A 13010-nucleotide genomic window follows, 5' to 3' on the forward strand; every position below is an offset into this window, starting at 1 on the left:
CCCTTTGGTGTACTTTGGGCAACAAAAAATAGTTTGAAAATGACTGGTGTAGAGGAGGAAATGTCAGTATTTTTTAGTTGAGTCTCTGTTAATCCTGGCAAATTCTGAACAAGGCACCGCAGTGATAGCAAAGGATTATATTGACTTTTAGCAAGTACCACATATTGATTTCAGCATAACATATTCTACTGTGGACCACAAACTGCATATACATACTGAGATTGCATACATGGCTGTTGCACATGAATCAATTAGAGGCAAATATGCATGTGTGTAAGTTGAAAATATTTAAGTTTCCATCTCCAAAAGTTGATTCTGTTCATCTGGAACAGAATCAACTTTTGGGGATTTACTTTCCTGGATGATTGAGAATGCATCAAGACGATTTAAGTTTCCACAAAAAATCTGTCTCGCATTGTGTTGCAAAAGCCTCCTGGCTAATAATCTCTCACAGACTGGATTTTCTTCATTCCACAGAAAATCAGAAAAGGAGAACTAGCCAATTGTCAGCTGTGTCATTTAACTTAATTTTTATAGTGAAAAGTAGGAGACTAAGAAAAATAAGCAAATTTACAGAAAGTCTGGGTACGTTCTGAGAATATCTTAGTATTTGAGCCCAGTTAGAAGTTTGTTGTTCTCAAATGAAACTTTGCTTAACCTTTGGTCTGAAAACAGAAGGACAGACATTATGGTCAGTGTTCTGTCTTCACCATTATCCCAAAGCACCAGTGAAGCTGAATGATGAGGTGTCCATGATAACATAAAATCTATTATAGACTGATCAAACCACAGCTGTATAATACCCAAGGCATCCTCTGTTTGTCTACCTAAAAGCGTACTGTTGTCAGAAACCCTCTTGACACCTCATTGATTCATGCTAAGGGTTGGAATAGCTTCAAAACAGTTTGTTTTCATCATTAGGAAATGTGTGTGATTCTTCACTGTGAGGAGATTTAAAGACTTTCAGAGCTTCACTGGGATTAAAGGGCTGTTATCAAATTGGGTGTTAAAATGCAAATTCAAGGATTATGACAGGCCTTTTTGCATAAACAAGGTCTGCTATTGTTCCATTATTCATTTAGCTATATTTATCGTGGGAAGGTAAATGCAGTAAAACCAAATGTTAAAAAATGAAATGCTTCACGTTACAGCTTCTTTAAATGTTCTATGTAAAAATGTATTTCATGCAAAAAATACAAAAGTGAATTTGAACGTGTAGGCAAGGCAAAATATGCAAAAGAATGTAATTCCAGAAGTAGTTTGTTTAACTGAATATAGTTTAACATAACAAATGATGTGCGTTGTTCTAATTTTAGCTACCATCAAAGGTTTGGGGGAAAATACAGATAAAGGCTGTGAGATAATAGCAATTTAGAAGTCTGTGTATTTATGTGTACTCTATATAAGTAATCAATTCCAGGTTTTCTATCATGTGGCATGTCTCTTTTTTTCATTTCATGTGCCACATGTCCCATGCCACTCCTGCTCTACCTGCCTAGAACCACTTGCTAGAGCAGTGATTCCCAAATTTTTTCGCTAGGCCTCCCTTTGTTTTAGAAGAAAATCCCCCCCCCCCCCCCCCCCCCTCCCCACCAGACACACACACACACACACAAACACATCCTCCAACTACACACACATTTCAAACCTCAAACCTTTTGTAAACAATTAAACAAATACGAGAAAACTGCAATAAGTTACGGGCAGCAATAGATCAGGCTATTAACTCTTTTATGCTACGTCCACACCTACACGAGTATTTTTGATTCCCCCAGCTTTTAGCAGGTTTTTCTATGCGTTTGGGCCTTTCGTCCACGCGTAAACGGCATGAATAACTGAAATCAGAGATTTTTAAAAACTCCTGTCAGGTTGGAGATTTTCGAAAACTCTGTTTTTGCGTTCACATGTAGACGAGGAATACAGAGTTCGTCACGCAACATTTCACATCGCGCGTGCTCCCGACGCAAGGAAAACAAATTCTGCAGGGGAGACCTACCTTGGCACTTGTGCAGGTGAAGCCAAAGGGAAGATATGCTTTACCGTATTTTCTAGTCTTTGGCTTGGAAGGAAGCTGGTTTGGAAACAAATTTGGTGATGCTTCATCTTCTGCTTTGCGTTTGTGTGGGAGCCCCGTCAAAAACCTCTCCATTATCTTGGCAGTGTCCAAGCATTCTTTTTTAAAAAAAAATCATACCGTGACCCCCCCACAATGGCTCTGAAGACGTTTGCACTAGTTCAGAGTTTTTCTGACTATGGAGCACAAGAAAGGCAGCTAACTCAAGTGATGAAATAGTGTTCTGTCTGTACTTAACAGACCAATTTTAAATAGTACTTTTAGGCACTTTGTTAGTAGCAGCCATTCTCATTTCTTTAATTGAAATCATGAAAAAATGCCAAAGATAATTGTTTCACAAGCATAAAACAGTATTTTTGCAACAAGGCAATTCGCAAAAAATCTTTAGCCAAAAACTTGGCATATTTTGGCATGGACTTCACTGTGTTCTTAAATAAAATGTGTAAACTGCGCAAGTTGAGGACAGATGGAAAAAATGGCAGTCCTTAAAAGGTATTTAAAGCAGATAAACTGTTTCTTAAAATCATGTCTCAAGACCTGAAACAGGAACTGAGAGATTAGTTCTTTTTCTAACTTCGCTCGGTGTTTCACTATGGGAATCGCCTCGGCGTACGAGGGGGCGGAGCCCTGAGCACGGCTCGACGGGTCTGTCATAGACAGACGTGGTGTCATTGGAGCTTCCGTAGTTGGTCACGCCGAGGCGATTCCCATAGTGAAACACCTCACTCTGTTATCAAAGAACCAGGGATTACGTTAAGTAACCCAACGTTCAGTTCATCTACTCTTTGCTGAAGCCTCATCAGAAATGGTCTCGTGGAAGGATGGCTGTCAAGAAGCAGGGAAACAGGGAGAAAAGGCTGACGTATACTAAATTACACAAAAACTACAGGACCAAAAAAACAATAAGTGAGTTTTATGGAGTATTAAATCTATATTTTACATTTTCTGATTAAAATTGTCATCAGTACATATGAAGGAGGTCAGGAGGGATGTCCAACTGTCAATGTCTACAGTTATCGGTAAAACACAGTGGAGATGCTGTTATGGTTTAAGGCTGCATTTCAGCCGTGGTGTTCGAGATCTTTTTAAAATCTATCTAATTATAAATATAGGAAAGACTTCGATCAACCATGCAGTACCATCTGGAAATAGTCAGATTAGCAGCTGCTTTATTTTTCATCATAATTATGATTGCAAACAGACTATCAATGTGGGAAACAGATATCTGCATAAATACAATGGAACACTATAAGTCATGGTTTGGAATCCAGAGCCTGGACCTCAACATTATTGAAGCAGTGTGGGAATGTCTTGACAGAATGTTATGGGGTTCGATTTCAACTCACTCTTCAAAGACTGGTCATAAATCATGAAATTATTTAGTTGAATTGGTGCTTTTTTCTTTCTTTTTTACATTTAAAACCTATATTAGGTGCCGAAGTTAAGCACATTGGAGATGCCATGCACAGAACAGCAAAATCTTCTAGGGTGAGACTACATTTTCTATTCTGTCCACGAGTTTAAAAACTTTGAAGAAAACTCTGCTTTATTCATTCAGAGTGTATAGCGCAAAGTCAATGTCAGAGTATCCTTGGAGACGGTTTGAGCAGAACATAAATTAGATGTGAGCGCCATGTGTGTGGGATTACACTCACAAAATCAATCATACCAGAACTCGGATAAGTGTCTGTTGTAGTTCCAGACAATCCTATGTGTACCGAAGTTGATCCCACAGCTGATGACTCTGAGTGTATCTCCATTTCAAATATGCCAGTTCTTTGAGGTAATTCATGAAGTGAGAGTATTTATGGTAAAGTGGATCCCTCTCTAGTTATGTAGTGGATGCATATTTCAGGTGGAGTGGTAGCATAGTATCTGTGTGAAGACAGTTAATGGCTTAAGCCTTTGAACTGTCAAACACCGGAGTTGGGTATTAAAAGCATGCACTTGTGCTTAAAATACATTTCACCAGGTATTGGATTAAAATGATGCGGTCCAGAGCATTTTTTAAGATAAGATAATGAAATTTAAATTAATCTTTGCCATGGAAGACTTTGCTTCTTGGAAAGGTTTTTATAATTTCTTTATAGTTGGAGGAGGTGGTTGAAACGGATGACTTATAGCGAAATACAGTGGGGCAAAAAAGTATTTAGTCAGCCACCGATTGTGCAAGTTCCCCCACTTAAAATGATGACAGAGGTCAGTAATTTGCACCAGAGGTACACTTCAACTGTGAGAGACAGAATGTGAAAAAAAAAATCCATGAATTCACATGGTAGGATTTGTAAAGAATTTATTCGTAAATTAGGGTGGAAAATAAGTATTTGGTCACCTCAAACAAGGAAAATCTCTGGCTCTCACAGACCTGTAACGTCTTCTGTAAGAAGCTTTTCTGTCCCCCACTCGTTACCTGTATGAATGGCACCTGTTTGAACTCATCATCTGTATAAAAGACACCTGTCCACAGCCTCAAACAGTCAGACTCCAAACTCCGCCATGGCCAAGACCAAAGAGCTTTCGAAGGACACCAGGAAAAGTATTGTAGACCTGCACCAGACTGGGAAGAGTGAATCTACAATAGGCAAGCAGCTTGGTGTGAAAAAATCAACCGTGGGAGCAATCATCAGAAAATGGAAGACATACAAGACCACTGATAATCTCCCTCGATCTGGGGCTCCACGCAAGATCTCATCCCGTGGGGTCAAAATGATCATGAGAACGGTGAGCAAAGATCCCAGAACCACACGGGGGGACCTGGTGAATGACCTGCAGAGAGCGGGGACCAAAGTAACAAAGGTCACCATCAGTAACACACTACAACGGCAGGGAATCAAATCCCGCAGTGCCAGACGTGTTCCGCTGCTGAAGCCAGTGCATGTCCAGGCCCGTCTGAAGTTTGCCAGAGAGCACATGGATGATACAGCAGAGGATTGGGAGAATGTCATGTGGTCAGATGAAACCAAAGTAGAACTTTTTGGTATAAACTCAACTCGTCGTGTTTGGAGGAAGAAGAATACTGAGTTGCATCCCAAGAACACCATACCTACTGTGAAGCATGGGGGTGGAAACATCATGCTATGGGGCTGTTTTTCTGCCAAGGGGACAGGACGACTGATCCGTGTTAAGGACAGAATGAATGGGGCCATGTATTGTGAGATTTTGAGCCAAAACCTCCTTCCATCAGTGAGAACTTTGAAGATGAAACGAGGCTGGGTCTTCCAACATGACAATAATCCAAAACACACCGCCCGGGCAACAAAGGAGTGGCTCCGTAAGAAGCATTTGAAAGTCCTGGAGTGGCCTAGCCAGTCTCCAGACCTCAACCCAATAGAAAATCTGTGGCGGGAGTTGAAAGTCCGTGTTGCTCGGCGACAGCCCCAAAACATCACTGCTCTCGAGAAGATCTGCATGGAGGAATGGGCCAAAATACCAGCTACTGTGTGTGCAAACCTGGTAAAGACCTATAGTAAACTTTTGACCTCTGTTATTGCCAACAAAGGTTATGTTACAAAGTATTGAGTTGTATTTTTGTTATTGACCAAATACTTATTTTCCACCCTGATTCACGAATAAATTCTTTACAAATCCTACCATGTGGATTCATGGATTTTTTTTTTCACATTCTGTTTCTCACAGTTGAAGTGTACCTCTGGTGCAAATTACTGACCTCTGTCATCATTTTAGGTGGGGGAACTTGCACAATCGGTGGCTGACTAAATACTTTTTTGCCCCACTGTATATCGAATAGAATAACTGATTAAAGCAGACTGAAGGTTTTGATACCACTGTGCCGGCAACAAAGACAAAATCTGGCTCATACGTAGCACATGATGCACAAATCAATTTGCAGGTTAAACAAATAAAATATTTTACTCTGTCTCCCCAAGTACGCTCATTCCCAACTACTAATTTGTCTGAACTGCAGCTCAGAATAACAGTTTCGTATACCAGGATTAGATGCAGCCTCTGTACTGTGAGCCATTTTACCGTCTCTCATTTTATTGACACCTATCCTACCTTTAAGTGAGAAATCCTTTTGTGATTGGCTGTTACTCACTAACAGAAGGTTTGAATGGCAGGTGAATGGAGCCACTTGAATTGCCGCTTAAATCCAGAGCTGTCTGCCTGAGGTGACATATTAAGGTTAATCCTTCTCTGTATCATCATACAGATCCAAGAGCAGAAGAAAGGAAAACTTGGAAACTGAGCATTTAAAGCAGCATAAAGCCTGAGCTTGTCACAGTACTGGGTCGTGTGACCCAGTGTTTGAGTTTTTATGTTTCTTTTGTATTCATTCGTGTTCTAGTTTAACTCATCTAGTTAATTTCTAGGTTGCTGTTTAGTCCTTTGTTTCTTAGTTGTTTATGTCATCTCCCCTGTACTAAGCGTCCCTGGTTCGTGTGTCTACCTGTCATGCTTCATGTCTGTGTGGTTCTTGTTATCAGGTTTGCATCATGTCTAAGTCTCCATGTTTCCTGTTTTACTTTGAAAGAGTCCGGTGTTCCTTGCTTATTGTATTTAGTTTCACTTCCCCTGTCCTGTCATTAGGTTCATGTGTGTCAGCTGTTCTCCCTCATGTGTTTCCACTTCCCCTAATCATCCCTGTGGGTATTTAGTCTCTGTGTTTCAGTCAGTCTTTGTCGCGTCGTCTGTGTAACCTTCCCAGTTATGGCTCGTCATAGTCGTCACCGTTCTCATAGTCACAGTCATAGAATTAGTTTTCGAAGTTTCATAGCTTTATCACAGTTTCATAGTCTTGTATAGTGTTCAGTGTCATAGGTTTTCACAGTCAGTTTAGTTGTCTTGCCAGCACTCGTCTTAGCTTTTGTTTTGCCCTCTGTTCAGCCATAATAAAGGCTCACCTTTTGTTAAAGTCATGTTACGTCTCCTTGCCTGTGTCTGCTCTTGGGCACTGCTCTAACACACCGGCGCACCGTGCCGTGACAGAGCTTTGACTAACAAGTATTTTTAGTTTATGCTGTGATTAAGCGTCTGTACATCCATTCCCAATTCAAAAAAAGAGTATTGGTTAGAATTTCATCAAACTTGTTGCTATCCAGATTGTCCTCCACAGTGTCTCTGAGATTTACAAAATGGACCATAATTTTTATTAAGTTTGACCCAAATTGAGTGACTGAGCCCATAAACTCAGCAGAAAAGCTTGTGTCAGAAAGCTGTTTTTCTATAGAGTTCTATAGGATGACAAGTCTGTATAACCACAGGTGTTGCTCCTTGGAGGCCATTAAATAAATTACAGATTTAAAGCACTTCCACATTGGTTTCAGTTTTCAGACCCAGACTCTATGTCCATCTTTTATAATGTTTATGGGGAAAGCACAACAGGTCCCCATGCATGCATGAGATTGTCAGTAGTTGGCAGTTTACGGTTAACTATTATTCCAGGTCTTGCTCAGTTTATCCATTTGTTGAGTTGCAGCAAGAATATGTCTGTGAATTAATTAGGTTACTTTTTCAACTCTCATCCCAAAATATTTAGTAGGCAAACTATTTCCTTGGGGCACGTCTTTTAATCAGTAGCTATTTTAAAGAAGAGCTTTGTCCAGAAGCAGTTGTGAAGAGATGTGTATTCAATTATATGCAGCGTTCTTAGTGAGTGTTGGCAAATGGGCAGAGAAGCCTGCTAGAGGGGCACTAGTGCGTTTGGAAAAAAAAAATCTGTTTGTGTGAGATCAGGCTGTTCCTGTCCTGAATGTGAGTGTTTGTGGCACGTCACTCAGAGAAGCTGCATCCTTCAGCCCTGCCTGAACAGCGGTGCATCAGGGTAAATGATGCTGTGCCCTTGAAAAGGTCTATGTGATAATCCAAGATAAGTGTGTCTATGTGTGTGAGCAAAGCGGAAATGAGCGTGTGCAAATAGGCTATTTGTGTGTACAAGTTTGTGCGTGTCTAGTCATCCGGCTACATCTAACGATAGCAACAGTCATCTTTTTAACACCGTGGAAATTGAATTGAGCTAAATGACAGGACATTAAGTTCCTTAATTTACCCTACGTTCGGCATAGGGTGTGTGGTAGATTATTTTTATGAAAGAGCTGTTACAGCCCCTTGCTCCTGTTGCACTGTGAAAGGAAAATGACTTTAACTATAATAGGAGCATATCATGGACTTTTTCACTGTGAGAACTGGTGTATTAAAATGATATTGTTCATATGGGGATAATATATTTATTACAATGATCTTAGAAGGCAGCACATGATATGTAGCTCTCTGCATATTTTGTCTTGTGCTGCTGGAGCATGTAAATTAATCTGAACAGTGCATTCAATATGGAACCAAAATAGAGAGCTGTGGATCAGTGTGTTTAAAGGTCTTGTGTTTATGAGTTTATAACTCAGATCTGATGTTGTAGATGGTATTACACGCCATTTTCAGTTGTCACTGAGCACTGTATGAATCTCATTTTCCCCCACTAAGTATAATAAAACAGGTAGGATGCTTAACAAATTTATTAGACCAGCTGTCATAGAACAAGAAAACACAAATTTTTTCAAAGAAAGAAATATTCAGAACACAAAATGACGTGATTGTTTATCAGGCAAATAACAAACCCAGTTTTCATTTTTTGCTTAAATTTGAGGCAGACTGGAATTCTCTGACAAGTCAGAAATTAGTCAAGCATAGCATTCATATACTAAAACTAATTTTGGTGTTCAGGAATGCAAGTAAATTACTGTAATTTGGCATCTTAAGCAAAAATTAATAATATGCATCACTATATTTTCTGCTATTTTTTGTAAAACACTGAATTGGAAAATTCCTGAATAACAAGAATGAGGAGCTTGTGCATCCTGGTTGATAAATCATTGCAGAAACGTTGTAGAAACTTTGGGGCAGCTGTGGTATAAACATTATATTGGATTGTGGTCTAATAAATTCCTTAAGCACCATATTTTACCCATTTATTTTGCTTCTACCAAATAGCTTTTTAAAATATGCGGCACTCTGATATTTCTTCTGATATTTTTGGGATCAAAATACTTATTATTATAAAAGTGTGCTCCCCACTTTCCTGTCTGGCTATGCTGCCTGGATCCAGTGATGGTGCAAAAAAGTATCTTTTGACTGATTTCATATTCAGAATGTTGCTGTTTGACTTTGCAAGCATTAAAAGATTTTAGCCAAAGAAAAATCACATTTTTTAAGGTAGTTTTTCTTTGGCTAAAATCTCTTTGGTGAAGTGTCCTCATATAGCTTGTTTGAAGTTAGATGGTACTTTCATAATAACTCATGCTTTTAATAATATTATACTTTCTTTACAGGCTTGCATTTAAAGTCTTTACTGAAAAAGTAGATGTATTGAATCAGAAGCCTTGTTAATTTTCCTAATTTCTGAAGGGCTAAATTTTTGCACTGAGTGTTCTTTCATTCGAAGAACCTTTCTTGGAAATGTGTTTTTATAAGATGAAAGACTGACAAAAAAAAGGAAACCTGTATTTTTTTATAAAAAGCCTCCAAGGTCTCGTCATATATTGTATTCATTTGTGTGTGTTTGTGTGTGTTTCCTTCTCTTTGAGGTGGGAGAGATGAGCAGGAGGGTCTTGCAGCTGTCAGAAGGATCTGTGAACACTACAAAGAGGCCAAAGGTAACATTGCAAACATTAAACGCATGCACACGCAGGCAGACACACGCATGCGTACGCACAAATGTTGTTGTTTTAGCAAGCCGCTGTTTGAAGATAAAGGAAAGAGCTGCTGTAGTCTGCCCCGTAGGCTTTTTTCCAGTCTTTACCAAACATACACACATGATTTCACAGTTGCAGGTAAACCTGAACACACACAACCGCACATACATACAGTGTCAGGAGTGTTGTAGATCCACTGTAATGAACATGAGGAGGAAAATGATGCAAAAGGATGTGAAGATAATGATAAAAAGTGCTAAATCATTAGCTGTACCAGCTTTTTTTTCTAAATAAAATAGGAAAAAAGAATCAGGAGGTGGAAGAAGATGGGAAACACAGAGGTGGTGATGAAAATGGGAAGAGACAAATAATAGTAGAGATATATCACTTCATCGACAACAGCTTACAGGGTTCTCTTTTTAAATCCCATGTTGAGAAATTGATTTGGCTGACCTTCACATCGCCGTAAATTCCACTATAGTGCCGTGACTAAGAAGACTGTACGAAATAGCCTTGAGATTTTACCACCTCGTAAGGTGCGTCAGTTGCTGTTTTATTAAAGAGGTGTTCCAAGATTGGTACGCTTGCAAAATCAGGTTTTAGATAGTGTCTGTAATATTTGAGGCATACTAGAGCTACTTATGTTTTCCTTTATAAATGTACAGTTTTTTAATATTTTTTATTTAAAAAAATCTTCTTAAAAACTAAAACAATGTAGTCATTTTACTTGTTTTTGGATCCAGAACGTGTGTGGTAGTGCCACATTTGTCCAAAGCTATTAAAAACACTTTGGGTTAGCTACACCATTACACTGTGTAATGATACTGTATGTTCAAATGTTTCCAGTTTTTCCAATACCTGACCATTGACGATACGTTCATGCTTATTTACTGCACTTACTGTGAGTTTTAAGCTTTTGGGACCTTGAGCTAGCAGAAAAAAGCTGTACGCTGTTTGTCCTGTCAACAACAAACTTTATAGGATTTGTATAAAAAATACATTTACAGGTTTATCCTGTGTTTCTTCATTTGTTCTTGAGATGCTTCTAAGGTAAATCGTGAACACTTTGTAGAGGACATGGACATGTAGCACATGAAAACTAATATTAAAACCGTGCGCATGCATGAAACGATGCCACAACGAGACACCATAGAAAGTAAATGACATTCCACTAAATAACTGCTGGTGACGGGAAATGGGCCAGTAATTCCAGGCAAGCAATTGAAACAAGTCATAACAATGCGAATGAAGAATTTTGCTGTTTGACTTATGATCTGGCAGTAAATACATTAGAGGGTTACCTAGGCAACCAGACCCTGGATTGCCTGCAAACGGCCGGCCTTCAGTTGCAAAGCAATAAGCGTGTGTGCAGGCGAAAATGTCCTTTTTGTCAGATTCCAATGGGTAAAACACTTCTTTAGACATACTAAATTGTCATTCATGATGACCATGAAATATGGTACAGTATTTAGAGCTAATGCTTCCAGTTGGGAAGGGGGATCTGGTTTATCTTGCTTGGCCTTGCACTGAAGAGCAACAGAAGGCTGGTTGACTGGGTCCCTGCTTGTGTGTAAGTGGCTGTCAGGTACAGAGACAGCGGCCATGTAGCCGGTGTCATTGAAGTCGATTTCCTGGGACGGAGCCGTGGTGGAATTGATTACTTCTTTTGTAATTGGCAGGCACTGAAGCATAGGGGACAAGGGGGTGTCTGTAGCCAGATGCTTATGCACTGAATGAGAATGTGCTGATTGTGTATGCGTATGTGTGTGTGTGTTTGAGACTATTTGAATGAGACAGTAATGGATTCTCATTAGTATGTGAGGCAGGAGCTTTAAACATCTCTGTCCAAATGCCCTTTGGCATCCTTCCCAGCGTGTGTACATTTGTCTGTTATGAGAAATGGGAGACAGCTCATAATACATAGGCTGTGGAGGTGATTCTCTAACTGGGGACTTGGCTAGACAAGTCCAGGTCCCTTAGGGTGTTTCAAGGTGTCACGAGTGGCAAAGTGTTTTATTTCACAATCTCAATGTAGAGCACTGCGCAAAAGTCTTGAGCCACCCTTCATTACTTTATATTTTGCTTCCAAGGACACATTTAAAAAAACTGTTCTTCAGGCTTTTTGACATTGGCTGCTTTTTCACTCATTTTCCGTGCAGTCCCTGTACCTAATTCTCAGAGGATTTGTTTGTTTGTTTGTTAAGCCACTTAACACTTACTTTTTTACTAGACGCCTGTCACATAAACACAGTTTCTTCAGTTGAATCTAACGAAAAATGGCAAAACATAGTTGGACAGGCTTAAATTTGTATTTTTGCTCAATGTGACCAACGGGATAATTCCTTAAGAGCTATTTGCTGAAAACTTGTCATGTCTTGGCATCATGTGTACTATGTCCTTAAAAAATATCAGGAAACTGGACAAATGGATGTAAAAAGAAGATGTGGCAGGCCTAAAACATTTTCTACAGCATGTGAACAATATTTCAAAGTCTTGTGCTTAAGAAAAAAGCAGTTGGCACTTCAGTTGATCCATCTACTGTTTGCTGAAGACTCATCAAAAATGGTCTTAGTGGGAGAATGGCTTTTAAGAAGCCATTTGTAAAGAAAAGAAACGGGAAGAAATGGCTGAGGCATAAATCCGAAATCTTTGGTTCAAATTGTCGTCAGTATGAACAGAGGAGGTCAGGAGACAGAGGTACAACAGTGAGGATGTGCAACATCTGTAAAACACAGTGGAGGGTCTGTTGTGGGGTGGGGCTGTGGTTATTTAGTCTGTGGTGTTGGGGATCCTCCATCCATCTATATAAATGGAACAATATCAGTCAAGGATTGCCTACAAGAGTTCAGGTTTTCAATAAATCTCAATAAATCACTGTATATTTTTCCAATTTTCCTATAAAAATATAAAGAAATGATGAGTGGCTCAAGATTTTTGCACATTATTGTAGAATTACTTTATGCCCTCAGATTTTATATATAGATATATAATGTAATTGGCCGTTTAAAAAGCAGTTTTTTATGGGGCTGTGGTGAGCAATCTTTTTCATGCCTTCTTTATAAAAGCAAAATTCCTGTTACACAAAAAGCACCCTAAATGTAGATAACACATTCTGGTTGTTAATCCATTTTTTAAAACACTGAAACAATTCTACTGAAGAAACAGGTTTCCATAAATGACAGTATATTATAGGTCAGTCCATCCATTTTCTACGACTTACTGGGTACAGATTCTGAGGGGAGCAGTCTGAGCAGATATGTCCAGATCTTTCTCTCCCTGGCCACTGCCTCCAG

At 39.3% G+C, this 13010-nt stretch overlaps 1 protein-coding gene across 3 annotated transcripts in view; it reads left to right on the forward strand.

Moving 5' to 3' along the window:
• LOC146691021 (polyprenol dehydrogenase) overlaps positions 1 to 13010 on the forward strand; it is a 61470-nt gene that overhangs the window by 17283 nt on the left and 31177 nt on the right. For all 3 annotated transcript variants that reach the window (XM_085434309.1, XM_085434308.1, XM_085434305.1), the window contains exon 3: positions 9610 to 9678. In XM_085434309.1, the coding sequence (XP_085290435.1) occupies positions 9610 to 9678 (69 nt within the window). The remainder of the gene's footprint in view (positions 1 to 9609; positions 9679 to 13010) is intronic.

The sequence above is a fragment of the Copadichromis virginalis genome, linkage group LG16, assembly GCF_057382275.1.
Source record: "Copadichromis virginalis isolate Kocher_CV1m ecotype Utaka linkage group LG16, C_Virginalis_male_GT1.1, whole genome shotgun sequence".
NCBI lineage: Eukaryota > Metazoa > Chordata > Actinopteri > Cichliformes > Cichlidae > Copadichromis > Copadichromis virginalis.